Source organism: Budorcas taxicolor, chromosome 2 (assembly GCF_023091745.1).
Source record: "Budorcas taxicolor isolate Tak-1 chromosome 2, Takin1.1, whole genome shotgun sequence".
NCBI classification, from domain to species: domain Eukaryota; kingdom Metazoa; phylum Chordata; class Mammalia; order Artiodactyla; family Bovidae; genus Budorcas; species Budorcas taxicolor.
This window is the reverse complement of record NC_068911.1, coordinates 174,157,372-174,184,697: the sequence shown is the minus strand read 5'-3', so window position 1 is coordinate 174,184,697 and position 27,326 is coordinate 174,157,372. Positions and strand designations below refer to the sequence as shown.

Below are 27,326 nucleotides of genomic sequence, written 5' to 3'. Positions count from 1 at the left end.
AGCTCCTCTTTTGTCTTTAAACTCAACTCATGATCTCTTATTTCAGTGTCCCTCATTCAGTAAATGGTATACCAATTCATTTAGTTGTGCAGGCTAGTAACTGAGGAGTTATCTTTTGCACACACATGTGACCACATATCTAACTGATCATTTAATTTTGTGTCAGCTCAGTATCTCTGGACATATCTAATCCAGATTTAAATCCTTGTTGCTCCCCAGCTGAATGATCTTGGCAAGTTACTTGGTAGGCCAAATATTTCCCAGCTTCTTTAATTAGTCACTCATTTGCCATGGTTTTGTGTTTCATTAGTTTCTTTGTCAGAAATAAAACCCTTACTGTTTCATTGAAGGGAAAACCCATATTTGAGGCAATCAAATAGTATATGTCTATTTGTATGTAATACAGTTTTCCATCATTCAATTACAGTTGCAGTTGTGGTTGGATAATCCAAAGATTCAGCTGACATTTGAGGCTACTCTCCAACAGTTAGAAGCGCCTTACAACAGTAAGTAGTATGTTCCATAGGACTGGTCTTGAACCAGATTGTGAAAATTGATATTTTCTTCCAGAAGCTCATGGCTCCTTGATAATGCATTTGTTAATTAATTTTCATACATATATTCATTTTATTTCACACCTGTGCTGTGCAAAAGTGAGCCTTTTAACAAAACTGTTTTGTGTGTTTGTAATTGTTCTTCTGAATTTTTATTCGTGTTGACAGGTGAATGAGTTCAAGAAATTGCTAATAATCTCTCCAGACCTGTGTTCCAGCTTTAATCCACAGAGCACTTTGGTGGCATTCAGTTGGCTGTATATTTGGCTTTCTCATTTGCCACTTGCCACCAGTGGTCTTGTAAAGACTTTCCCAAAGTAAATGAGCATAATACTACTATTTAAAGGGTTGGTTTTGTCCTTTGTTTCATCTGTATTAGGATGTCATTCTTAAAAATTCAAGATTATGTGATAGGCATTTTGGACTACCACACAGACTAACAGTTCTCAAAATCACTTTTCTAAAGGAGTCATATGACTTGAAGCTTATGGAAAAGATGAATAGAATGACTTCATGATGCAGAAACAAAGAAGAATCAGAGTTTTCTATTTAAAGTGCTAAAAAGATAAACATGTATTTAAATTCTTTTTTCTGTAGGTGATACTGTGCTTGTCCACCGAGTTCACAGTTATTTAGAGCGTCATGGTCTTATCAACTTCGGCATCTACAAGAGGATAAAGCCCCTCCCAAGTAAGGACTGGCCAATGAATTTCATTGTTTTAGATGAGATTTCAGGAGGCTTTTAGCGTTTTATTTTGATTTCTGAATCCATATTTAGAGCCAGAATATTCCCAAGTTTATCTTCTTATAAGTCAAATTTAAAGTAAAATCTCCTTATAAATATGAATTTCTTATACTTTCTGGTTTGGTAAATACTTGGTAAAAGAGATGAATTTCCAATTAAAAAAATAGTTTACTAAAAATGAAAAATCAGTTATGAAAGTAGGAAGTTTGTTTTCTCTCATTGAGCAGTTCTTTAATGCAGTGCTAAGGGTTGCATTTTTTTTTTTTTTTTAATGCTGTTTACCCCTTTAATGGTGTCTGGATAATGTCTGCCAGGAATCAGAAGATAGAGATAATCTGAGAATTGATACATCTATCTGTCTATTTGCACTCTCTAGTGACTCAGACGGTAAAGAATCTGCCTGCAATGTGGGACACCTGGGTTTGATCCCTGGGTTGGGACGATCGTTTGGAGGAGGGCCTGGCAACCCACTCCAGTATTCTTGCCTGGAGAATCCCTATAGACAGAGCCTGGCAGCTACAGTCCATGGGGTTGCAAAGAGTTGGACACAACTGAGCTACTAAGCACACACATCTGTTTATAATACATGTATTTTTTTGCTTTAGTAATTTCTTAAAATTTATATATTTATCTGGCTATGCCTAGTCTTAGTTATGGCATATGGGATTTTTTAGTTGCAGCATGCAGGATCTTTAGCTGCAGCATTCGAACTCTTAGTTGTGGCATGTAGGTTCTAGTTCCCTGACCAGGGATCGAACTCGGGTCCCCTGCATTGAGAGCACAGAGTTCCAACCACTGGACCACCAGAGAAGCCCCCTCTGCTTTAATAATTTTTAAGAAAAGGAAAGACTGCAGAAGTACAGCTTATAGAAAATAGCTTTAAGAATCAGTTGGTTGACTGCTCAAATTGTCCTAGTATAATTGTGAGGTAAATATGGGAGATTATGCATAATAAGTTTACCAAGGGTAACAGACACTGAAGCATGTGACTGAAGTAATGAGAAAGTAAATTTTAAGGTAAAGAATTCCATTTATAAATTTTAAACATTGAGTTAAAGTATAAGTCTCAGATATTTGTTAATTTGGATTCATATAGTTTTCCTATTTTGAAAATAACTGAATTATTTACTTTGTGAGACATCATAACATAAGGAATTTAGAAATTTTCATGATAAAAAATGATAAAAACCATTCAAACTGTAACAGTGTTTTAATTTTTGTTCATTTTTTAATTTCAGCTAAGAAGACAGGAAAGGTCATCATCATAGGCTCTGGGGTCTCAGGCTTGGCAGCAGCTCGTCAGTTACAAAGTTTTGGAATGGATGTCACACTTCTGGAAGCCAGGGTAAGAGTTTTAGTTTGGGTTTAGAAGCCCAACCTGATGAAAATGTGGTAAGGAAATTATCTGTGGTAAATTAAGGAATCATACAGATTGAACTAAACCAAATTGATTTAAATAATACTCAGAGTATTTTGGTAGTATTAATAACTACATCGAATAAAGCATTTTTGACAGTAAGACTTTGAAAAGGGCTCAGTGAGTAGAGTTTGTAAATAATCTGTATAGCCCTTTGGTATGTATTTTCAGGTCATTGTTTCTTACAATTAGCAACTTTCAATTTGGGGCTTTGTTGAAATACCCTTTATAGAGTGCAGTTACTTTTAGTGGTGGCTGTATTCTGTTTGATAGTAAAAGGAGAGGAGTTGCTTCTCAGGCAGCAGCTGTCTTTTATAGCCTTGGTAAATCCAAGATACTGGCTCCCTACCATTAGTCCAGAGAGAGGAATGGAAGCTGAAGGAGGACGAGGATGATGGCACAGAGTAGAAAAAAAGAGCATCCCATTAGGACTATGCAACTCATTTTCATGAGTAATGTTTGAGATGTAATTATCTTTCAGTGGCTTAAAGATCTCTGTGGGCTCCTGCCACTTAAAATAGCAACAACAAAAAAATACTTCTCACATAACCTAAACCATCTAAAATTTTATAAAAGCTTTCAAAATGTTTTGTGCAGTACAATCTAAATTTAATTTTTTAAAATGTTCTTTTCAGATAGTTTGGGGAAGTCAAAATAAATAATTTGTGATAGTCTTACTAAAAATAATATTTTATTCCTTAATTGGAAAATATCTGTGTGCCTGTGTATCCTATGTACTGAGAATACAGTAAAGAATAATGGAGGATCATTATGATTCCTACCTGTGTGTATAGGTTTTTGTCTTGTTTTGCTTTTTTTCATTTGTTGGTATGGAGTTTACAGAGTACTCATGTAACTTATGACTGAGGTTTCACTGCAGCTCAGAAAGATTTCCCTATACTTGAAAATCTCCTGTCAGTAAAGATCATACTTGGGCCTGTTTAGAAATGAGAGGTATTGTCAGCCATTCATGTTCAGTAGACACTGCCCTTGGGCATGAGGCTGCATGGAAGAGGCATTTCTCAGAGAAGTTGTCTATCAAGTCAGTCACACCTGACTTTGACACTGGGGACAAGAGTCAGAACATGGTGGTAGAAAAATGACCTAAAGTGTTGAAATTTGTGTGCAGGTATTTTCTATGTGGGTGGCCCTTGCTCAGCCTGTACAATAAGTGGTATTAGAGACATTGGGGTTGAGAACTAATAGTACCTATAACTGATGTCTTCTGGCTATTAAATTTTTTCCTATCTCATAGCACTTAATTCTGTTCCTTTGATGTGTCATTCATTATCTCCCATTCCCTCAAATAGTTAAACTTCATTTGCTCTTTGCGCTAACATCCAACTTCATGTAAACTCTACAGCTTTTTCTTTTTAAGTTATCAAAGAGGCCTGAGATGGTACTTTGCCAGGTTATTATGATTAAACTAGAATTAATTTTAGCCATTTAATTTTTAAAAAACAGGATCGTGTGGGTGGACGAGTTGCTACATTTCGCAAAGGAAACTATGTAGCTGACCTTGGAGCCATGGTGGTAACAGGTCTTGGTAAGTAGTTCTTAGTTTTGTGTTATGATTTCAGGGTCTGAGACTCACAAAGTGGTTTGATCTTATAAAGTCATAGATTCAGGTTTTAAATATATTGGTTAGGATTCTGTTCTTAGTCTTTTGTGTATGTGCTCAGTCGCTCAGTCATGTCCAGCTGTTTGTGACAACCTGGAAGGTTCTTCTGTCTGTGGAGTTTTCCAGGCAAGAATAGTGGCGTGGGTTGCCATTTCCTTCTCCAGGGGATCTTCCCCACCCAGACATCAAACTTGTGTCTCTCATGTCTCCTGCATTGGCGGGTGGATTCTTTACCACTACACCAGCTGGGAAGCCTGTTTTCAGAGTTAGTGAAAGGTAAATTGGCAAACAGTTTTCTGAAAAGATGTATCAGTATGTGCATAATTTAAAATGTGTGTAGATGTTGCCCTGGCAGATCTAGTTCTAGGAAATTAACCTAAAGGAAATAGACGAGTGAACCATATTGTGTTCAAAACATTTTCAGTTTTGTAACAGAATGTTAGAAACTGCAGACTAGAAGATTAAATTGTTATTCAGTGAGTACTGTCCACCTGCTAAAAATCTGTAGCTCCATATTAACATGAAATTATGTCCACAATTTATTGCTAAGCTGAAAAATGATTATAAAACAGTGCTTGTGTTATGATCCTTTTGTATGTAGTGTCTAATTTTACATATGTAAAGTCTAGAAGGATCTGTCAGTTAAGTCGCTGAGTTGTGTCCGACTCTGTGACCCCATGAACTGCAGCAAGCCAGGCCTCCCTGTCCATCACCAACTCCCGGAGTTCACCCAAACTCATGTCCATCGAGTCGGTGATGCCAAACAGCCATCTCATCCTCTCTTGTCCCCTTCTCCTCCTGCCCCCAATCCCTCCCAGCATCAGAGTCTTTACCAATGAGTCAGCTCTTCGCATCAGGTGGCCAAAGTATTGGAGTTTCAGCTTTAGCATCAGTGCTTCCAAAGAACACCCAGAACTGATCTCCTTTAGAATGGACTGGTTAGATCTCCTTGCAGTGCAAGGGACTCTCAAGAGTCTTCTCCAACAGCATAGTTCAGAAGCATCAATTCTTCGGCACTCAGCTTTCTTCACAGTCCAACTCTCACATCCATACATGACCACTGAAAAACCCATAGTCTTGACTAGATGGATCTTTCTTTGTTGGCGAAGTAATGTCTCTGCTTTTGCATGTGCTATCTAGGTTGGTCATAACTTTCCTTCCAGGGAATAAGCGTCTTTTAATTTCATGGCTGCAGTCACCATCTCCAGTGATTTTGGAGCCCCCAGAAATAAAGTCTGCCACAGTTTCCACTGTTTCCCCATCTGTTTGCCATGAAGTGATGGGACTGGATACCATGATTTTATTTTTCTGAATGTTGAGCTTTAAGCCAGCGTTTTCAGTCTCCTCTTTCACGTTCATCAAGAGGCTGTTTAGTTCCTCTTCACTTTCTGCCATAAGGGTGGTGTCATCTGCATATCTGAGGTTATTGATACTTCTCCCAGCAATCTTGATTCCAGCTTGTGCTTCTTCCAGCCTAGCGTTTCTCATGATGTACTCTGCATAGAAGTTAAATAAGCAGGGTGACAATATGCAGCCTTGACGTACTCCTTTTCCTATTTGGAACCAGTCTATTGTTCCATCTCCAGTTCTAACTGTTGCTTCTGACCTGCATACAGATTTCTCAAGAGGCAGGTCAGGTGGTCTGGTATGCCCATGTCTTTCAGAATTTTCCACAGTTTATTGTGATCCACACAGTCGAAGGCTTTGGCATAGTCAATAAAGCAAAAATAGATATTTTTCTGGAACTCTCTTGCTTTTTCGATGATCCAGCGGATGTTGGCAATTTGATCTTTGTTTCCTCTGCCTTTTCTAAAACCAGCTTGAACATCTGAAAGTTCACGGTTCATGTACTGCTGAAGCCTGGCTTGGAGCATTTTGAGCATTACTTTACTAGAGTGTGAGATGAGTGCAATTTTGTGGTAGTTTGAGCATTCTTTGGCATTGCCTTTCTTTGGGATTGGAATGGAAACTGTCCTTTTCCAGTCCTGTGGCCACTGTTGAGTTTTCCAAATTTGCTGGCATATTGAGTGCAGCACTTTCACAGCATCACCTTTTAGGATTTGAAATAGCTCAACTGGAATTCCATCACCTCCACTAGCTTTGTTCGTAGTGATGCTTCCTAAGGCTCACTTGACTTCTCATTCTAGGATGTCTGGCTCTAGGTGAGTGATCACATCATCGTGATCATCTGGGTCGTGAAGATCTTTTTTGTACAGTTCTTCTGTGTATTCTTGCCACCTCTTAATATCTTCTGCTTCTGTTAGGTCCATACCATTTCTGTCCTTTATCGAGCCCATCTTTGCCTGAAATGTTCCCTTGGTATCTCTAATTTTCTTGAAGAAATCTCTAGTCTTTCCCATTCTGTTGTTTTCCTCTATTTCTTTGCATTGATCGCTGAGGAAGGCTTTTTTATCTCTTCTTGCTATTCTTTGGAACTCTGCATTCAGATGCTTATATCTTTCCTTTTCTCCTTTGCTTTTCGCTTCTCTTTTCACAGCTATTTGTAAGGCCTCCCCAGATAGCCATTTTGCTTTTTTGCATTTCTTTTCCATGGGGATGGTCTTGATCCCTATCTCCTGTACAATGTCATGAACCTCCGTCCATAGTTCATCAAGCACTCTATCAGATCTCGTCCCTTAAATCTATTTCTCACTTCCACTGTATAGTCATAAGGGATCGGATCTAGGCCACACCCGAGTGGTCTGGTGGTCTTCCCCACTTTCTCACATTCCAGCCTGCATTGGCATCAGGCGTGCCTGGTCTGTGATGTTACTGATTTTTGGTACCGGGTTGAGTGAGCACACACACACTGTGGTTTGCTTTCTTCTTCACGCTTACTTATGTATTTCTTTTACTTTGGGCATTTTTTTGGTATTAATTCACATACCCTAAGCTTTAATATTTTAAAATTTGAGTAAAAATATTTTTGCTTTGAAGTTTTTGTTCCCTTTTCATAAGGTATGTGAATTTAATTGTTGGAGTTTTTTCTAGGAGGGAATCCCATGGCTGTGGTCAGCAAACAAGTAAATATGGAACTGGCCAAGATCAAGCAAAAATGCCCACTTTATGAAGCGAACGGACAAGCTGTAAGTTGACAGCAAACAACTTCATACAATTTCTTTGGTTCAGTTGAAAGCAATTTTGGGGAAATATGTGGATGAATATACACACATACAAATATGAACTGAGGGTAGAAATAATGTGGCTTTATTCAGATTCTTAACTCTGAGCTGTATAGGGAGGAGTTATAATAGCTGCTTAGGTGCTTAAATACTTAATGAAAGTTAGGCTAGTCAAGTGATTAATTTTTTTATTTGGCTGTGGCCACCTACACCCTAAGAGACCTGTAGAATTGACCACCTGATTCTCCATTTCTTTGTATTGTGCGTCCCATCATGTGCTTTAGCTTTGTGTGCTCTTCATGATTTCAGTTTTATGTTCATAGGGTCAGGTTTTTGATGGGCTAATAGTGAATGGTAGTACTAAATTGATGCTTAGGTAGGTTAAAGTATTTGTTTATCAGAGACATTTGTTGTTGTTGTTTAGTCACTAAGTCACATCCAACTTTTTGCAACCCAATAGACTGTAGCCTGCCAGTCCGTGGGATTTCCCAGGCAGGAATGCTGGAGTGGGTTGCCATTTCCTTCTCCAAGAGATCTTCCCAACTCAGGGATCGAATACACTGAGCACCAGGGAAGCCCAGATAGGAGCTTTCTATAGTTAGCATGGCAGTAACCTGAAAGTGATGTTTAATATGGGAGAGTAGGAGTGTTTTAACAACTGCTTGATAGGTTATATGTCAGTTCTAATTTTTAGGGGCCTGTGAAACTCAAAAGTTTGTTTTCAATGGCAGTTTTGCCAGCTCCCCTGTTAGGAGTAAAAGAGACTCTAGTTCTCAGGATATAAACACATTATCACCTTTATATTTCAAGGAAGAGAAGGTTTGCTATGTGTATGGCAGTGTAGCTACTGTTATTGAAAGTGGTAATATTCCAACTCTAGAATTTTTTGTCATAGGTCCTATGGGACATCCTCGCCTTTTACTGTCTATCTTTAGGAAAGGACTTTTTTATAGGGTTCATATCAGAGAAGTACAGACTTTCAAGGAATGCTTTGGTTCCTATCCCCACCATTCTGGATCCAAATTTACTTCCAGGGCTTTTCTGGGGGTGAGGGAAAAGGGCAAGCAGCCTTCTAACAATAAAATAGAAAAAGATGAAGTAGACATTAATTCAGCAATTCTGTAAACTTCTATTACTTGCAAAGACCTGTTTTAAAAAAAATGCAGAGATGAATAAGACGGTCCCTGCCATATAAGCCACTACAGTCTGGTGGGACTTGTACACAAATTTTCACACATATACAAATGTAGAAAGAGTCCTATAATAGGCTCCCATTTTTCCAGTCTAGTTCCATCTATCCAGTCTTGTTGAGAGCGGGGGAAGTAACATGACCAGATAGATGTTTTATGTAGATAGACAGTAATTCAGAGAATTGAATTACGGAAGCAAGGTCTTTGAAGTTGATATTATATCCTCAAGAAGTAATGGACTCCAAGCCAAAGATTATCACTGATCTCTGAGACACTATCTTTTTCTTTTGACTTTCCTGAATGTAGAACAGGTTCATTTAGTCTTTCTAACAGTAAAATGTGAGTTTTTTTCCCCTAGTAGAGATATCCAGAGGAATGGTCTGATTTTGTGGTATTAGATAAGCTGTAAAACATTTTAAAAAACATTTGTTTCCAAATAAATGCCCTTCTCCAGGGGAATCGTCCCAACCCAGGGATGAAGCCCAGGTCTCCTGCATTAGAGGCAGAGTCTTTACCATCTGAGCCACCAGGGAATCCCATAGAACAGCAGCGTTCACTCAGGTGTGGCCTACAGCCAGCTGCCGGTTCGTGAGGTGTCGGTTACTAATATGGGATGAGAGAGATATCTAGTGCCAGAATGTAAATAAACTGCATCCTTTTAACCACAGTGTTAGTTCAGACGGCTTTGGTAGCAGGACTTTTCTCAGTGAAAGAAATGTTGCTTTAGTTTATGTTCTGGCATAAGCTCCTGATCTCACCAGGACCAGCTCTTTGAGTAGCATTCTAGTAAACAGTTGTTAAGCTGGTGTGTGGTTTTCAGCATTTTGTTGTCGTTCAACTCTGATCTTTATAGAATTTTTCTTGGTTGGTTTGTATTTGGTAATGCAGCTAAATAGTAAGGAGGATTCTTTAGGCATTGTTAAATTTGGGGAAAGAATTTCTTTGTAGCTTTGAGTTCTGCTTGCCCTATTAATGTTTCTGTATCTTGCTGTTCCCAGTAATCTAGCTCAGAGGAGGAATGGATACCTATTGACTAGCAGACTGGGTTTGGGCTTATAGCCAGATTAACTTATATTCAGATATGTTTCATGGCTTTAGAAATCTAAGGAATCTCACTCAGTTGCTTCGTTTCCTCATTTTGCAGGGGAAGAATCTAAAGCACACACGTTTGCCTGACATCACCATAGTCAATAAATTGTAGAGTCACGTCTCTTGTCTGGTGTTTTAGCTTTTTTTTTTTTTTCTTTAAACTTTAAAAATGGTCTATAGTCGCTTTACAGTGCTGTGTTAGTTTCTGCTGTGCGGCAGGGTGAATCAGCCACAAGTGTGCATATATCTCCTCTTTTGGATTTCCTTCCCATTTAGGTCACCGGAGAGCACCGAGTAGAGTTCCCTTTGCTATACAGTTGGTTCTGACTAGTTATCTGCTTTATACATAGTCGTGTGTATATATGTCAATTCCAGTGTCCCAATCCATCCCACTTCCCCGGGTGTTTAATTCTGTTCTGCCTGGCTGAGAGTCCAGGGAAGGCTGGGGCAGGAGAGGTGTGCAGTTCTGTCAGTGTGACTGCATCAGCTGAGTCTCCTTCTTTTATTAAAAGAACTTATTTTAATTGTTACTCTAAGGAGGCCCACCTAGAATGATGATACTCAGCCATTGCTTTTTCTTTAGTAAACTATTGTACAAAACAGGATGTGTTGCTCCATTCTCTCTGTATAGTGTCAGTGGAAAAGAGGGTAGTTAGATGGTTCTTTTGTTAGTATACAGAAATTAATTATTTCATCCTGTACAAGGGCAGCAGCAAACTCAGTTATATAAACCACTTGTAATATTGTCTTAAGGGCCTCCCTGGTGACTCAGTGGTAAAGAACCCACCTGACAGTGCAGGAGATGTAAGCTCAGTCTCTTGAGTTGTGAAGATCTCCTGGAGAAGGAAATGGGAACCTACTCCAGTCTTCTTGAGTGAGAAGTTCCATGGACAGAAGGACCTGGCAGGCTATAGTCCACGGGGTTGCCAAGACTCAGACATGACTTAGTGACTAAACAACAGTGTTGTCTTAGGAACATATTACCATATCCAGGCATTTTGCTGCTATAGGAAAAAAATCACGTAGTAAGTAGTTTTTGTTACATTATCTTGTTATTGTTTTAATCACAGTCACAAGAATCCCTGAAAGAGCTTGCCTCTCCGTTCTCTCTGGTCTTACACTGGCAGCTAGGATGTTGAACTAATAGAAGTATCTTCCAAGCCTATAAAAACAGTCAGAGCTAATGAAGCAGCTGCCCTGCTCATTGTCATTGTTAATTGATGATGGAGTCATACTCTGAATTATGCTGTAATTAGTTTTGAATGGATAAGGTTGGAAAATAGGGTAATTCATGTTTTCAGTAGCATTTTGGGAGTCACCAGTGGGAGGTCTGAAAAGCTGGATTGTGGGGTATACTAGAGAAATGGCTGAGTGTTTTCTGCATCTCCTATACACCAGCTAGTAACTCAAGGGCTTTAGATTCTAGTTTTGTTTTCAGCTTTTTTTGAGTCATGAGTGTAGTAAGAGAGAGGGGTGTGTATGTGTGTATGTGTGTATGTGTTGTTACTATCAAGTGAGATCCAAAGGCTCAGTAACCACTTGGAGAAACAGATCCTGACTTTCTGCTTGGGAATGGCTCAGAGGAAGAAAGATAACTCTTGAAAGGTAATGCATACCAGGCTTCTTATAAACACCATTGATTGGGTACACTCAGTGCCTCCTGCAACTTACCAGGCATCCAGTTGTGCTCATATAGGGTGGTGTCTAGGTTATTACACTTTTGACACAGGTGTCTTGGCCTTTTCAGTTTTCATCATCCTTTTTGGAAACATCTTTGGTATCTTTAAGGCAGTCTTTCTCTACCCTTGAAAATCATGACTGCCAGTCTCTGCTTTTTATGTAAAAATCTCATGCCCTCCTTTAATGTTTTTGAAGTTGCAAAATAGTTATTTTCCCCTCAAATATAGTTACAATACTGACTTGACTTTTCCAAACTATATTAATTTATTCATTTAACAAGAATTTACTGAGCACGTATGTGCTAGAAATTGCTAGAGTGTACTCCTTAGACGTGCCATGTGTTCCATCTCCATATGGCTTAGTCCCTGCTCTAGGAAAGTCAGTTATTTACATCCCCTAATACCTTATGAGTTAAAGGGGGAGGGAGGCAGCAATCTCCATTTATAGAATCACATTGAATTTTATTGAGTTGGCCAAAAAGTTCATTTGGGTTTTTGTACGGTGTTACAGAAAAACCTGAATGAATTTTTTGGCCTACCCAATATTTAGATTAAGGATATTCCCCTTGCCTTATTCTCCCTTTAGGGTCAACAGCTATCTGTCATTTCCCTTAGCTATTTCAGAATCTGAGTTGGAAACCCCTCAGATCTAAATTTGTTCTTCCCCAATTTACCAAAGGAACCATTTCGTTTTATTGTAATTACAGAAGTACATGGAAATGGGAGAGGTGGAGATTGACTGTAACCTCTGTTGGCCAGATTTGGCCATTACAACTTTTTTCAGGGTGTTACTTTTTCCTGAGGATTTCTCTTGCTAAATGTCAGAACTTTTAAGTACCTGAACCTAGGTGTACCTTAACTCCATTTTTGCTCTGCTACTAGAGAACTTATGCAGAGTAGAAGTGTGACAGATGGGCAGTGTTTTTGAAGACCTACCAAGCTTGTGATGATAGAATGCAACCAGAGATAGAACTAAGAGCTGTCTTTTCTTTGCGATGACTTCTTGCAGAATCAGGGACCCTGTCCAAAAAGTTGCTTGGCTTTCCCAAAATTTATTCTGCATGAGCCAGTCACATGGTCTCCCCAACCCATGACCATGTTCAGGGATGCTCCATATAATCTACAGGACCAAAACAGTCAGGATTATTATCCATTTACAGGAGTGAGACTCACCAAATTTTTCATCTTAAAGGAACCGTTTATTTGGAGACTTTTGTAGAGAAATAAATGGTTATGAAGAATCGTAAAATCTGTTTCAAGTGATAGCCTTTTTGTTTGATTCTTTGCTAGAAAACTGTATCAGTGATTCCCAAAAGAATACATAGTTTGTTGTTTTGTGTTCTCACTGGGGTGTAATACAGAAATCCAGCTGCCATCAGACATGCTGCTAATAACGCTGGTAGTCATTTGCTAAGTTCCTTTCTCAGAATGTAACTAAGAATCTAGAATAGAATGGTCAAATTAAAATTACTGAGACTTGTATTTAAAGACCGCCAATATGTCAACATCCTTTCATAATTATTTGTGAAACTAACAGAGTTCAAGGGTTCTCACCAAAAGGAAAGAAATGACATGAAACAGTATTTAAGGAGTGCTTAAGGTAGTTGCTGAAATTCTTTTCATTGTCTGAGTCAACTGGAACATATGTAATTAGCTTAATTTTAGAAACAAATTCAAGGTTTAAATACATCAAAAACACATTTTGGTTTTCTCCCAGTCAATATTAATTTCCTAATGGACAAATATTTTATTTACTGTTTTCCAAATAATTTCTTTAATTTCAAAGTGGAATTTTTAAATTAATGGGAAGACAATCCAGGTATCAAAGGTATCCCTGGTCTCACTGCCAACATTCCTATAGCTGCTTAGCCAGCAGACACTGGGTGGGGCCACACTGTTGACGGGAGCCCTGAGTTAGAGAGGTGCGCTGCGCTAGGGCTGTCTTCATGCCGTTCTGGCGTTGATCAGATGTGGCGGTGAGCTTTTGGTTTGGTGTGTGTTTGTTTGATTCTGTGTTGTTCTTGTTACTGTCCAGTGTTTTTCTTTTTCTCTTTTATTGAATTTTGCTTTATTCTCTGCTTTATGACACCATCTCCCTTGACCTCCCTACCCTCCACCACCACCAAAAGTGCCTTTCTTTTGCCCATTTCTATGCCTTGACTTTCCCGTTTTAGTCTCTGTACAGTCTGTTCCTTATTTCTCTGGTGGTTGCAGCTTCTGAGCTAACAATGCTTCTGTCATGCTGTGTGTTTAAAGCCTTGATTTTACAGCTGTCTTACAAAACTAAACTTGACGTGGCTGTTGGGCTGTTATTTACAGTTTATTTCTCTCTCTGCTGCACTGGTTAAAAGGACACTGTCAAGGTATTTTTTTTTCATAATTTTTCAAGTCATTTTCCTCACTGTTTACAATAACCCATTCAAAGCTTGAAACTTAAATCTTTCGCTTCCAAAGATCCTCTCCATCATACATTCACACTGGTTTGTTGTTGTAGAGTTGCGCCTATATGTTGGACTGGTGCCATTTGAGTTTTTGTCATTGAAAGCGCATGTAAAAAGTCAAGTTTTTTGTGGTGATGTGGGTGGGCTAAAGGGGAAAGTGTAATGAATCAAGTGGGCTGCTCAGCAAACAGAGGGAAGAAAAAGGTCAAATTTGGTCCCTCTAACCTTGACAGTGTCCCTTTAAATATTTCTCTACCACACACCCTGGACCCCAGTTACTGAGCCTTGAAGTGCTGCGTACTTTTTCAGTATGAACTTCCCTATGTGACTGTCACTCTAGCTGCAAAGATTAAAGCTTGTCTAAAGCAAGCCATACAGTTGGCACTGGAAGAGCTTTAATCAGTACCATTTGCACACATATGTATTGGCACATTCTGCCCTGTCGTAGTGGCATATGTGATCTGGCCCCCCTCTGCTATAGCATCCTCTTGCTAGGCATTTTAGAAGCCATGTATAGAAATATCACCATTTGTACTCCAGGAAAAGCAGTCCTTCACATTGCATCTGTGATCAGTTAAAATTTCATAAATACGGAGGTTTCATATTGAAAACGTAATTGTTTCCTTTTTAAAGGAGCACCAGATTTAGAGTTTTTAGAATCATCTTTTGTAACATCATTGAGGGAATTAACACCAAGCAAAATTTCAGCTTTGCTTTGAGCTTCTCTGTATATGACCCTTATGGCAGAAAGTGAAGAGGAACTAAATAGCCTCTTGGTGAACGTGAAAGAGGAGACTGAAAAAGTTGGCTTAAAGCTCAACATTCAGAAAAATAAAATCATGGCATCCAGTCCCATCACTTCATGGCAAATAGATGGGGAAACAGTGGAAACTGTGGCAGACTTTATTTTTGGGGGCTCCAAAATCACTGCAGATAGTGATTGCGGCCATGAAATTAAAAGACGCTTACTCCTTGGAAGGAAAGTTATGACCAACCTAGATAGCACATTCAAAAGCAGAGACGTTACTTCGCCAACAAAGGTCCATCTAGTCAAGGCTATGGTTTTTTCAGTGGTCATGTATGGATGTGAGAGTTGGACTGTGAAGAAAGCTGAGCGCCGAAGAATTGATGCTTCTGAACTGTGGTGTTGGAGAAGACTCTTGAGAGTCCCTTGGACTGCAAGGAGATCCAACCAGTCCATCCTAAAGGAGATTAGTCCTGGGTGTTCTTTGGAAGCACTGATGCTAAAGCTGAAACTCCAATACTTTGGCCACCTGATGCAGAGTTGACTCATTGGAAAAGACTCTGATGCTGGGAGGGATTGGGGGCAGGAGGAGAAGGGGACAAGAGAGGATGAGAAGGCTGGATGGCATCACCGACTCGATGGACATGAGTTTGGGTGAACTCCGGGAGTTGGACAGGGAGGCCTGGCGTGCTGTGATTCATGGGGTCGCAAAGAGTCGGACACGACTGAGCGACTGAACTGAACCGAACTGACCTTCACTGTATCATGTCAATGAGGAAAAGTAACTGATGGGAAAGTAAATGAAATTCCTGACAAGAAGATCACATCCATCAGCTCTGATAGCTGTGAAAACAGAACAAGTAGGGATGTCACCAAGAGCTCCTCTCTTTGGCTGTGGGATTGAATGGGTAGGTCAGATGTCTTTGATCCACCCAAGTCCCAGGTACCACCCTGATACATAAATGGTACCAAACTCCAGAGCCTGATTCGCAGCCTTGTTTCTCAACATAAACCAGAAGATTCTCTCAGGTATCTATTTCTTAGGCTCAGGGGGATTCTCTAATTCATAAAGATTTCCTGATGTTTTCCATGTGTGATCTTTTAGAACTTGATGCTTTAAAATATTTTGATTGAGTCAGTTATAGTGTCTTTCATATTTTCAGTTTGAAAGGAGAATTGCCATCCTTTTCCCTTTGTTTTGGTGCAGATTATACTTCTCACCATATTCTTTTTGCCATACCATGGCTCATCTGATAGAGTTACTTGTGTTGGCTCATCATTGAGAGGACAGAGGCTAGTGCTTTGAAATCATCTGTTTAATTGTGAAGGGCAAAAGTGAAGGTGTTTCAAATGAGAAGCAAGCGTTTCACTGCGATGGTCTGGTCCATAATAGTTACCTCTGTTCTTCCTTACCCTAGTGATTATTAGAACTTTCATGTTTTGTTCCTTATTACCAATTTTAGGTTGATTGTAAAGTGAAATTCCAAATTTTGAAACCCAGTTCCGATCCCTAACTTATTATGGCAAGAGATGCTTTCCTTAGACATACTTTTTTCTTCTCGCTGTCCCCATGAATTCAGCAGTGGAACTGAAGATACAGTTTACTTTGGGGCTGAATTGAGCATTAGCAGAGGGATTTGTGTCAGCTAACTGATGGCATCGCTAGGCAGGGCCACAGCAGGGATTTAGGAGCATGATCTTGCAGCTTAATGATCTGCTTTGCAATCTGTTCTCTTCCCCCACAGTAGTGAGCCAGACTTGGTACCTCAGTTACTCGTAGTCTTAAGAGATTGGACATTCATCCTTGAATTTAATTGGTGCCGTAAAACACTAGTACTCTGAGAATTAAGATGCTGTTGTGTTCTTATTAATAGCCATGAATTTAACTTCTCTCTTCACTACTCCTACCTGAAATTGTTATCTTAGAGGGGAAGCAGATACCTTGTTGCTCTTATTTTTTCATCCTGCCCTTATTTACAAGGTGCTTGGGTATGTTGACAGTCTTTGTTCTCCAGGACCTTTCCCGTGTGTTGTCTGCATGTCAGCCCCCGTATCTCAGTGCATGTCAGCTCCAGGGCACCTTGTGCTCCACATGATTTCACTCACCGCCAGTGTGAATCCTGTGGCTGTTCATAGAGGTGGAGTTCCAGCTCTGAGGGCAAAATCATGAGAATAGGGAATATCTGGGCTGAAACATTTCATATCTCATTTAATGGAATTGACCACTTCATAGAAAAGATAGTTTGAATCATTGTCCTCAAAGGTTTCTCCTTTGAGATACATATTTTGACCTTTTAAAATGTAGAGCATTTGTGTTTTCATGGATGGTTATGTTTAGTCTTGTAAGGACCAACTCTGCCCTACTTCGAATTTTCAGGTTCCTAAAGAGAAAGATGAAATGGTAGAGCAAGAGTTTAACCGATTGCTAGAAGCTACATCTTACCTTAGTCATCAACTGGACTTCAACGTCCTCAATAATAAGCCTGTGTCCCTTGGCCAGGCATTGGAAGTTGTCATTCAGTAAGTACTTTGATACTGCTTATTGTATTGTGGATTTCGTTTATAGATTGCTGGGTAGTGTTTTAAGTTTCCATCAAGTCTTATTTGAGCTAGTTCTCACTTATTTTCATGTGATAGTTAAATCTAAAAATAAAGCTTTTTAAAATAAGTCCATACATGATCCTTAAGGCTCTCTCAATTGTAAAATTCATATCTTTTATGGTATTGAATTGATTGTATTTAATATAACCTACAAAATAATTTGCCATGAGCCAACTTTCTTATTCCAAAGTGTTAGAAATTTTAGTGGGCCTTGATACCATCAAATGTTTCGGATGGGCACCTGTCTTACACAGCACTGGTAGCTGTGCGAGCAGAGCACATATATTGTCTCTTCAGGTTACAAGAAAAGCATGTCAAAGATGAGCAGATTGAACATTGGAAGAAGATAGTGAAAACTCAGGAGGAACTGAAGGAACTTCTTAATAAGGTAAAATTCTGTATTTTTATCTGTCAGTCTTTCAGTATGACATTGGTAATTGTTGCTGGGAGAAATAGATCTTTCCTGTGACAGATTGCCTTTGACTGTTGCAAAGCTGGTCTAGTGCCGTCTGCTGGAGTCTAGGATGGAAGGGAGATCAGCTGTGCTGGGGTCAAGTTCCCACTGATGAAGACAACATGTCAGTAGCCAGGATCATAGTTCTCTGGCCTAAGGATTTCACTTGAGGTACCAGTATGAGGATATTCCTCAGTGGTACGAATAGGGGGCCCTTGTGTATTTCACCTTCCAGAGCCCCAGCTCCAGACTGGGAAACTGTTTGTTTCTCCCCATCCTGCCAGCTGCAAACTTGGGGGCTTTATAATTACAGAATCTGGGGGCATCTTTTGGCTAGGCTCTTGGCCTCCCTCTTTGGCTGTGCTTCATGTCTTCATCTTGTCAAATGAAGAGGTCTCTGGCACACCACCTTCACGAGCTGTGGTGTGGAGGACGCGAGAAGCGTGACAGAGAGCCGACAGCCGAGCTGATGCGGCGCTCCTAGTTTCAGGCTTTAACCTTCCCTCCGAAACCTGGAAGAACTGACATTGGGAATGGTTCCTTAACGTTCTTGATGTGATGGTTTGACCGTTTACGTTTTTAAAAAACAAATCATGATAATTTGTTTCCCAAAACTGTGTTTTATTCGTCACAGTTTCTTTTGCCTGGTAGTTAAATTTTGAATTAATTTTTATTTGGGGGACATTGTTTTTATTAATGGGATACTCCTGGTTCTTCCATTTGTTTTGGAAGACAGAGTCAATCCTGCCTATCTGATAGTGATGTGATGCCTCTGTGCTGAGCCATGTAGGATTTTTTCCTGTTTTAAATATCATCATTTGGAAGAGGTACTTAATTCCACAGATGTAGCAGTGTAACCCTGTTTTGGTATAATAGCAGTTTAGGGGAGGAGCCAAAGTACATGCTTTGGTGATGAATTATGTCACTGTCTGCAGTGTCAAATTTGTATTTTTCTCTCTTAGATGGTAAATTTAAAAGAGAAAATTAAAGAACTCCATCAGCAATACAAAGAAGCATCTGAAGTCAAACCACCCAGAGATATCACTGCTGAGTTCTTAGTGAAAAGCAAACACAGGGATCTAACTGCCCTGTGTAAGGTATGATATACATACATGCCTCGCTGATTTTATTTGGAATCCTAAGTGATAGTATAGATCTGGGAGATTTTGGCCATTAGCCAGTCACAGATGCTAGAATAGTAAGAAGGGGTTTGGTACACAGGAGCCCTGGGGACGTCATGGGTTAGTTTCGTCTGCTCTTTCTGCAGAATTCCTACCTTGTTTTCACAGTATCATCCTTTAGCTTACGTACATCTCAGTTTAGCCCTCTGTGATAGTTTATCTGTGACAGTTTAGAGTAATGTCAGTGAAGGTGGACTTCAGAGTTATTGGAGTCAGATCATCTGGTTGAAATCAACTTAGTATCTCCTAGCCGTGTGACCTTAGACTCCTTAGTGACGTGGTGTTAAGTACTACCTTACTTGTAGAGGGATCTGAAGGGCTTGTTCATACTAGGGACGCAGTAAATGCATGAGAAGTGGTAGTCACTCTTTCTTTTTAATCCTTACTGTGTAGCATACTAGTGTGTTTCTTCTTCATCCTCTTCCCCCTCCACACCCCCCTGTTATGTTGCAACTTGTCTCCAAGAACAGCTATCCCTGCACCCTGACCCAGCCTTGGGCGAAGGCACACTTGTAATTGACCTAAACAGGGGCATGGTGCAGGCCTAACCCTCTGTGGCGCAAATAACTAGGTACCTCTCTGACTCATCCCGACCAACCCGGTTCTCTTAATTCCATCAGGAATATGATGAATTAGCTGAGACACAAGGAAAACTAGAAGAAAAACTTCAAGAGTTGGAAGCCAATCCCCCAAGGTAAATAAATGCTCCAACAGATAGCTTTTACTCTTCTCTCCATTAAATTTAGCAGGAAGATTACAAAGACCCTGGCCTTCTATGTATGTTCAGTGAATGCATTGTAGATTATTTCATGAATGGAAAGTGTCTGTGCACATAGGGCTACTTGTCAGGGTCCTTAATACTCTGTTCTTATATGGTAATATGTAAGAGTGTCCTAGATACTTAAATCAAGGTATCTTTTTTAAAACGATAGCTTTTTCCCATAAGATTTGATATCTGAATGAACATTGTCTTTGAGTGGGGTAGAAAGTGGTATTGCTTTAAATTTCAAAATTCTGGGGATCAGAAAAGTGTTATCCTTAATTTCTGTTGGATTTTTGACAATGTACCCTTACATGGTGACAGGTGCTCCGTGTGGCATCTGGCATCCACATACATCTGCTCTTTTCTCTAGTCAAGAATGCCACCTGTCTTGCTTTTTAAAAAAATGCTTTATTCAAAGTATACAACAACAAAAAAAAGGATACAAGTAAGCTTTTATAATGCAAGGTAAATAGTATAAAGAAGACTTTTTTTCCCAAACTAATTTTTTTTATCCAAATTAGTTAGGCCTTTGCTTTATGTAGGAAGCTTGGCACTCCTCCTAGGCACTAGCAATAAAGGGTTTAATAAGACAGATGAGATCTTGTTTTTTGACTTAGAATTTCTTCACATAAGGCGTAGTCCCACTGAAATCATCAACATCAGCCCATTGAGAATGGTAGTAATGCCCTTTAGTAACCTTGAGCTCCTTCGTTCTCATTTTGCAGTGATGTATATCTCTCATCAAGAGACAGACAGATACTTGATTGGCATTTTGCAAATCTTGAATTCGCTAATGCCACACCTCTCTCTACACTCTCCCTTAAGCACTGGGATCAGGTAAAAATTCCTTTGTCTTGTATTTTGTTGCACATGTCTCTGAGAGGGCTCCTAAGAGAAACTGTTAATTTATCTATATGTGTGTTTTTAAACAGCTTTAGTTAGTTATAATGTATATACAATAAAACCTATTTTAAGTGAGCAGTTTGATATTTTGCCAAACTTAAATAATTATGAACCACCGCCACATTTAAGATATAGAATGTTCCTGTCATCTTGAAAAGTTCTCTCTCGCCCCTTTGCAATCAGTCCCCAGCCCTTCAGCTTCTGGCCCTGCACAACCACCGATTTGCTTTCTGTGGTTATAGTTTTGCTTTTCCTAGAATTACATGTAACGTGAACCACACAGTACATGATTGCACCGTCCCTAGCCTTTTGTGTGTGGCTTTTCATTTGGATTCATTGTTGTTGGATGTTTCGGTAGTTTGTTCCTTTTGTTGTTTAGTAATATTCATATCCATTGAATGGATATGCCTCAGAATGTATCCAGTCACTGGTACATTGTTGGACATTTAGGTTGTTTCGTTTTTGGCTGTAAATAATTGAAGCTACTATGAATGTTGATGTCTTTCTCTTGGGTGAATATCTAGAAGTAGAACTTTCACTGTGGGCAGCAGATGTTTAAAGTGTTTCCAAACCACATTCTCATCAGTATTGTGCGTAAGTTCTGTTGCTCCGCACCCTCACCAGTACTGGATACTCTGCCAGCTTTAAATTTTTTAACTGTTTTAATGGTTGGTTAGTAATTTTTCATTGTGGTTTTAATTTGCACTTCTTTGATGACCAGTAAAGTGAAGCATCTTTTCATGAGCTTATTGGCCATTCATATGTCAGTTATTTGGTAAAAAGGCTGTTAGATCTCTTGCCTACTTTTAAAAAATCTTATTGTTTCTTCTCTTGTAAGAGTTCATTATGTTCTTCAAATCCTGGATATAATTCTTTTGTCAGATTTATGGTTTGAAAATTCTTTCTTCCAGTCTGCAGCTTGCATTTTCCTTTTCTAAGTGATATCTTTCAAAGAGGAATATTTTTAATTTTATAAAGTCCCATTTGTCAACTCTTTCTTTTAGGCTAGGTGCTTTTTGTATCCTGAAAAATCTTTGTCTAAACCAGGACTGCAAAGATTTTCTATTTTCTTCCTAAAGTTTTACGAATTTAGCTCTTATGTTAGGTCTATGACTCATTTTCAGTTAATTTTTTTATACAGTGAGAGGTGAGGGTAGTTCATAGTTTTCTATGTGGCTGTCTTACTAATCTCGCACCATCTTCTTTCTTCATTTGTCTTGTCACGTTTGTGGAAAATCAGTTCTTCCATTCAGCAGCTGCCTCTCGACGTGCCACTGTCTCACTGTCCTGACAACAGTTGCTTTATAGGACATTTTGAAATCAAGTAGAATAAGTTCTTCACCTTCATTCTTTTTTGAAAGTGTTTTGACTGGTTCAGATCTCTCAACTACAAATCGGCACTTGCCATCTGCCTCTACAAGGATTAAATCTTGCGCTGCTGCAGCTAATTTTCAACACTCTCTGAAAGGAGTTTAAGGCAGAGAGCAGAAATGAGGCACTCTGTGCTCTGGGAAAAGCTGGCAGAACAGGTCTTCAGATAGATATTTTCCGGAGCTGATTAGCCTGCCCCTTGTGTCTCAGGGATTCCCAGATGGCTCAGAGCTAAAGAGTCCGCCTGCCAATGCAGGTGACACAGTGGACGCGAGTTCGATCCCTGGGTCAGGAAGGTCCCCTGGAGGAGGAAATGGCAGCCCACTCCAGTATTCTTGCCAGGAAAATCTCATGGACAGAGGAGCCTGGCAGGCTACAGTCTGTGGGGTCCTAGAGAGTCAGACACAACTGAGCACGTACGTACACGTGCATCTGCTCATATCTGGAAGAGCACTGAAGTGCTTCGTGGTGATGTCTGTTTCTCAGGACTCGCACTAACAAGACCAGCAGTAACCTTCTGCAAAAAATGTGTGCTTTGATTGCCTGTGCTCCCCAATTACCAGAATCAGTATGTGCCAGCTTTCCTCCCTGCCTCTCCGGAGCAGTTTCTCAGAGCTGTCTGAAATGCTGCCTCCCTGACTATAATCCTCATTTTGCTTCAGATAAAACTTGCAACTTGTGCATTTTTTAAGTTGACACCTCTATAAAATTTTAGAACCAGCTTATCAGTTTCTACAAAAACTACCTTCTATGATTGTCATCTTAACAATAGTGGGTCTTCAAATCCTTGAACATGGTCTGTCTCCCCATTTATTTAGGTTTTCTTTAATTTATCTCAGCAATATTTTATAGTTCTCAGTGTACCAGTCTTACACATCTTTTGTTAAGTTATTTTTAGGTGTTTTCAGTGTGATTTACTCTTGAACTTGTGACAAATCACAGCATTTCTTAGATGTTAATGAACCAATCTCTAAATCTGAGACTTAAGATTGTATAGGAGTAAATATTATATCTTACCTACGTATTTTCATTTTTATTATGCATTTTCCTAGTAAAATTATTTTGACTTCCTCATCTTTAGAGCATGTCCTCGTATTCTTTAGAATTTGAGTTATGGTAAGGATTGGACTTGTTAGTGGTACATATCTTGCAGAATTCCCAGTTTCCTTATGTTTTTCATGTAAATACTGAATCTCCCGTCCTAGTCACTGATCTATCATCTGACGTTTCGCTGTATGTTCAAGTTTGAATGTAGGTGATGATCCATATGGAGAGCAGATGAGTCAGTCACTTAAGTAGTGAGTGTTCTGCTGCCAACCCAATATATGTTTATCTAATTCCTAAGAATTGTGGTATGTTTTTCCCAGAAGTTTAGTGAAATTAGAAATATCAAATAACCTTCAAAAGGTTTTCTATTTGGAAGATTTTTCAGTACGTTCAGAGACATGAAATCATTTTGGGAATTCTTCCAGGCCAAATCTTGACTCTGTGGATTATCTTGGGCGAGTCTTTGTAATCTTATATGGCCTTCGTCTAGTTTAACCAACTTTAGTTTTGGAAGTTTTCCTCAACTTTAAAACTTGTACATTTAGGGCATGAAAACGGATTTTGCTGTTATGTAGCAGAAAATGTAATTAGGATGGTGATCCTGTTGTCCTGCCAAATCTGTAGTGCAGGCAAAAGCGATAAACTGTTGTGGTAGCTAATCATCTGAACTTACTGAATCAGCTTTCTTCCCTCTCCTGCCCTCTAGAGGCAGTCTGAGCTTGGTGGTGTAGGGCTTTGATGTTAGAAAGTGTCTCAGAAAAAAAGAAACTGCCCTAATTTCACTGCCCAGAGTTAGCCATACGTGACATTTTGGCTTTTTTTTCCCCTTTTCCCTTCAGTTTCCTGGGGCAGCCGTAGTTGAAGACTGAGGGATTGTCCTTTAATTTCTGTCTTAGAATATTGACTTTTCACAAGCTCGTGTGTTTTCAGTGTTGTTTTATAGGACTCAGTACAAATGACATCAGTTAGACTAAGAAGTGTGAAAGAATGCCCTTTTCTGTCCTCTTTAGGATGATGACTTTGAGTTTACTGGCAGCCACCTGACAGTGAGGAATGGCTACTCATGTGTGCCTGTGGCTTTAGCAGAAGGCCTGGACATTAAACTGAATACTGCAGTTCGGCAGGTTCGCTACACAGCTTCAGGTATGTCTTTACTAGTAAGATAAATCTCTTACTCTGAAATACAGTACTGATTTTCTGTTGAGTTTGACCTACTGAAAAAATAGTAGTTACTTTTCCTGATAGAATGTTTTATAAGCTATGATTCCTGAATTTAAATTTTTTCATTTACAAAAGTATTGAGCCTGTAGAGCCTTTAGAGGTTCTGACCCCATCATAGTACAGACCAGAAAATGGGGCAGTTTTCAGAGTCTCCAGGTGAATGGATTAGCAGTTAGCATGGATCTGTTTGTTACTGTTGTTCAGTTGCTAAGTCATGTCTGTTCGCGACCCCATGGACTGTGGCATTCCAGGCTTCCTTGTCCTTCCTGAAGTCTGCTCAAGGTCTTGGCCATTGAGTCAACGATGCTACCTAACCATCTCATCCTCTGCTGCCCTCTGCTCCTTTTGCCCTCAATCTTTCCCATCAGGGTCTTTTCCAGTGAGTCAGCTCTTTGCATCAGTTGGCCAAAGTATTAGAGCTTCAGAACCTTTAGCATCAGTCCTTCTAATGAATATTTAGGGTTGATTTTGTTTAAGATTTACTGAAATTAGTTTGGTATTCAGATCCAGTGAGTTTGGATCTAATTTTGCTAAGTAGATTCCTAAATACCAGGAAGTGGGCCCCAGGCTCCACTGAGAGCCACCCCTTGTGTTTTCACCATCTGCACCTTCGTCTTTGGCTTTTCCTGTTCAGGTGGGCTAACTGCTTAGGCTGGTTTCTCGTTTTGGGAGCAGTTTTGCTGATAGGTTGACCTCAGAGCCTGAACTGCCCTTTGATTCCTATGGCAGTGGTCTCTCTGCTCATTGTTGCTGCTTTCAGGATACATTGCATTTGGAGTGCAGAGAACCCGTCATTCCAACCACTTTTGGAATTTGCTTGAATACCTTAGAAAAGCTTGTGGACACCCCTCTGTATGGACTCTCATGACAAGTAGAGATGTGGCCACCAATCTTGCCCTCCATGGCCCCTTTTCTAGAGTTGCTAAGATCACCACAGATTAATTTTTTTTTTTTTTTTTTTACCACAAATGAAACAGTTTTCCATTTAGTTTTCTCTCAGAGGCAGCTTCTAGCTGATGGTGTTAAGATCTGCGGCCTTTAGATAGCCATTTGCAGGCCGGTGGAGAACAGTGAAACTAGTGTTTTGTGTCATTTTTCTTAATTCTGCAGCCACAGAAAATGGGCGTGTATGGAGCACTCATTCTTATTTTGAGCTGTTTGTGTATTTTTTGGAAATTATGTGAAAAGGCATTCATTGAGGGAAAAATTGAACACAGTTGAGAGAAAATTACATTAACTGACTTACAGTACCTTTTCTGTGGTCAGCTTTGAGCTCACTCACATCCTGGCAAGCTAAGCATCACGTCCTGGTGCACCTCAAGAACAGCACGCTCTGGCTGCAGGCCGCATCCCCTAGACCTGCACACCAGTCCTCTGTCTGCTGGCGCCACTCGCCTCTTGGTCCTCAGGCGCTCCATAACTGCAGTGGAGAGGCATTGCTTCTCCCGGAACAGGCATTTTACTCTTAATTTTGGTCTAAATTTATAAAACGTGGTAAATGATAAGGTCTTGTTAGTACAGAAGAGCACTAGGGTCAGTCAGGAAGGTGTGGGTGGTATTGTGGAAGTTCGAGGACTCTGAAGTTGACTGTTGGGTTTGAATCCTGGCACTTGTTACCTATATGGCTTCAGACAAGTTACTTCACTTCTGCCTCAATTTTCTTTTGTGAAAAATGAGTAGAACTGACTTCATAGACAGGTAGTCAGAGCCGCCTGAGTCGGCATGTGGAGTCTGCTGCACACAAAGTGGTCAGTGCCCTTGTCAGTCTCATCCTATCACCAAGAAAGCCTTTTCCCTCCACCCTCTCTAGGCTGTGAAGTGATAGCTGTGAATACCCGCTCCACAAGCCAGACCTTCATTTATAAGTGTGACGCGGTCCTCTGTACCCTTCCCTTGGGTGTCTTGAAGCAGCAGCCACCAGCTGTTCAGTTTGTGCCGCCTCTTCCTGAGTGGAAAACATCTGCAGTCCAAAGGATGGGATTCGGCAACCTCAACAAGGTAGCTGGGCACCTCTCTACGTTCCCAGTGCACAGGTACCACTCTGATGTCAGGGTGAGGGCTGTCCGTTCATTCCCTTTACCTCCTAATTACATATGAAAGTATCCACGAGGACTGTCTTTTGAGGTCACTTCTCAAACCCAGGCCTAGAAAAAGAGAGCGCTGCAGGCCCTCCTGAGTAGTTATTAATAATAGGGATTTCTAAACTTATATTGAGAATAGAGGAAACTTTCTGAGGAAGAAGTGCTTCCCTGTTGAGACACAGCTGTGCTCAAAGCCCTGTTCTCTGGCTTCCATCACCAGCTCATGCGCTTCTCTCTCACGACAGGTTGTGTTATGTTTTGACCGGGTGTTCTGGGACCCGAGTGTCAATTTGTTCGGCCATGTTGGCAGCACAACTGCAAGCAGGGGTGAGCTCTTCCTCTTCTGGAACCTCTATAAAGGTAACTGCTTTCTAGTTTCCATCTTTTTCTCATCCTTCTAGGAAGAGAGAATTAGTAATATACTTGCCTTCAAGGAGGGCACAACTTAGTGGGAAGTCTATATAGCAAGGAGGCAGGCAGCCTCAGAATGGGGCGGTAAGTAGAGGCGGGGCAGAGTGCGAGCCCAGGCGCTGTAGAAGAAAACATAGGAGGAGGACTCCGCTCAGCCAGGGGCCAGCCCCAGGAAAGCTTCTGGGAAAGGAGAACTTGAATTCCTCATTCTCAGACTCTTGTATCTGACCTACCCCTGAATCTTTGATCACTTCTTGTTTTATATTCTTATGTAATTGGGTTGCTCTTAGCTTTATATAGAACTTTTTTTTTAAAAAGAAAGAAAAGTATATTTAGATACTACCTCATTCTAAGAAGAAGGTGTAAGACACTCTATGCAGCAGTTTCAGGAGGCCTGGCCTTGACGGTGCAGGGACATGGATTAACCAGTTTGACTGGCACCCTGGTTCTTGCCATCACTCCCTACTGCCTGACACCGGAGCATCCTGCACGTGGCCATCGTTCATCCTTCATTTGCTCCCTGGGCACGGCGCTTCCAACGACCGCTGAGTGCTCTCTCTTTCCCACTGCCCACCTCCCAGTCCAAGCCACTCTTACCTGTGCATACCTGTCCAATCACCAGTAACCACTGACTGCTATCCCCGCTTCTTTCTTTTGATGGTTTTCATTTTCATGGCCAGCATGAAGGGT

General features: G+C 40.2%; 1 protein-coding gene across 2 annotated transcripts in view; it reads left to right on the top strand.

Moving 5' to 3' along the window:
• KDM1A (lysine demethylase 1A) overlaps positions 1–27,326 on the top strand; it is a 63,206-nt gene that overhangs the window by 32,799 nt on the left and 3,081 nt on the right. For both annotated transcript variants that reach the window (XM_052635733.1, XM_052635732.1), the window contains 13 exons: positions 428–506; positions 1,152–1,244; positions 2,538–2,644; positions 4,181–4,262; positions 7,329–7,423; positions 16,981–17,123; positions 17,502–17,592; positions 18,621–18,755; positions 19,460–19,533; positions 20,328–20,439; positions 23,934–24,066; positions 25,955–26,142; positions 26,471–26,585. In XM_052635733.1, coding sequence (XP_052491693.1) covers positions 428–506; positions 1,152–1,244; positions 2,538–2,644; positions 4,181–4,262; positions 7,329–7,423; positions 16,981–17,123; positions 17,502–17,592; positions 18,621–18,755; positions 19,460–19,533; positions 20,328–20,439; positions 23,934–24,066; positions 25,955–26,142; positions 26,471–26,585 — 1,447 coding nt within the window. The remainder of the gene's footprint in view (positions 1–427; positions 507–1,151; positions 1,245–2,537; positions 2,645–4,180; positions 4,263–7,328; positions 7,424–16,980; positions 17,124–17,501; positions 17,593–18,620; positions 18,756–19,459; positions 19,534–20,327; positions 20,440–23,933; positions 24,067–25,954; positions 26,143–26,470; positions 26,586–27,326) is intronic.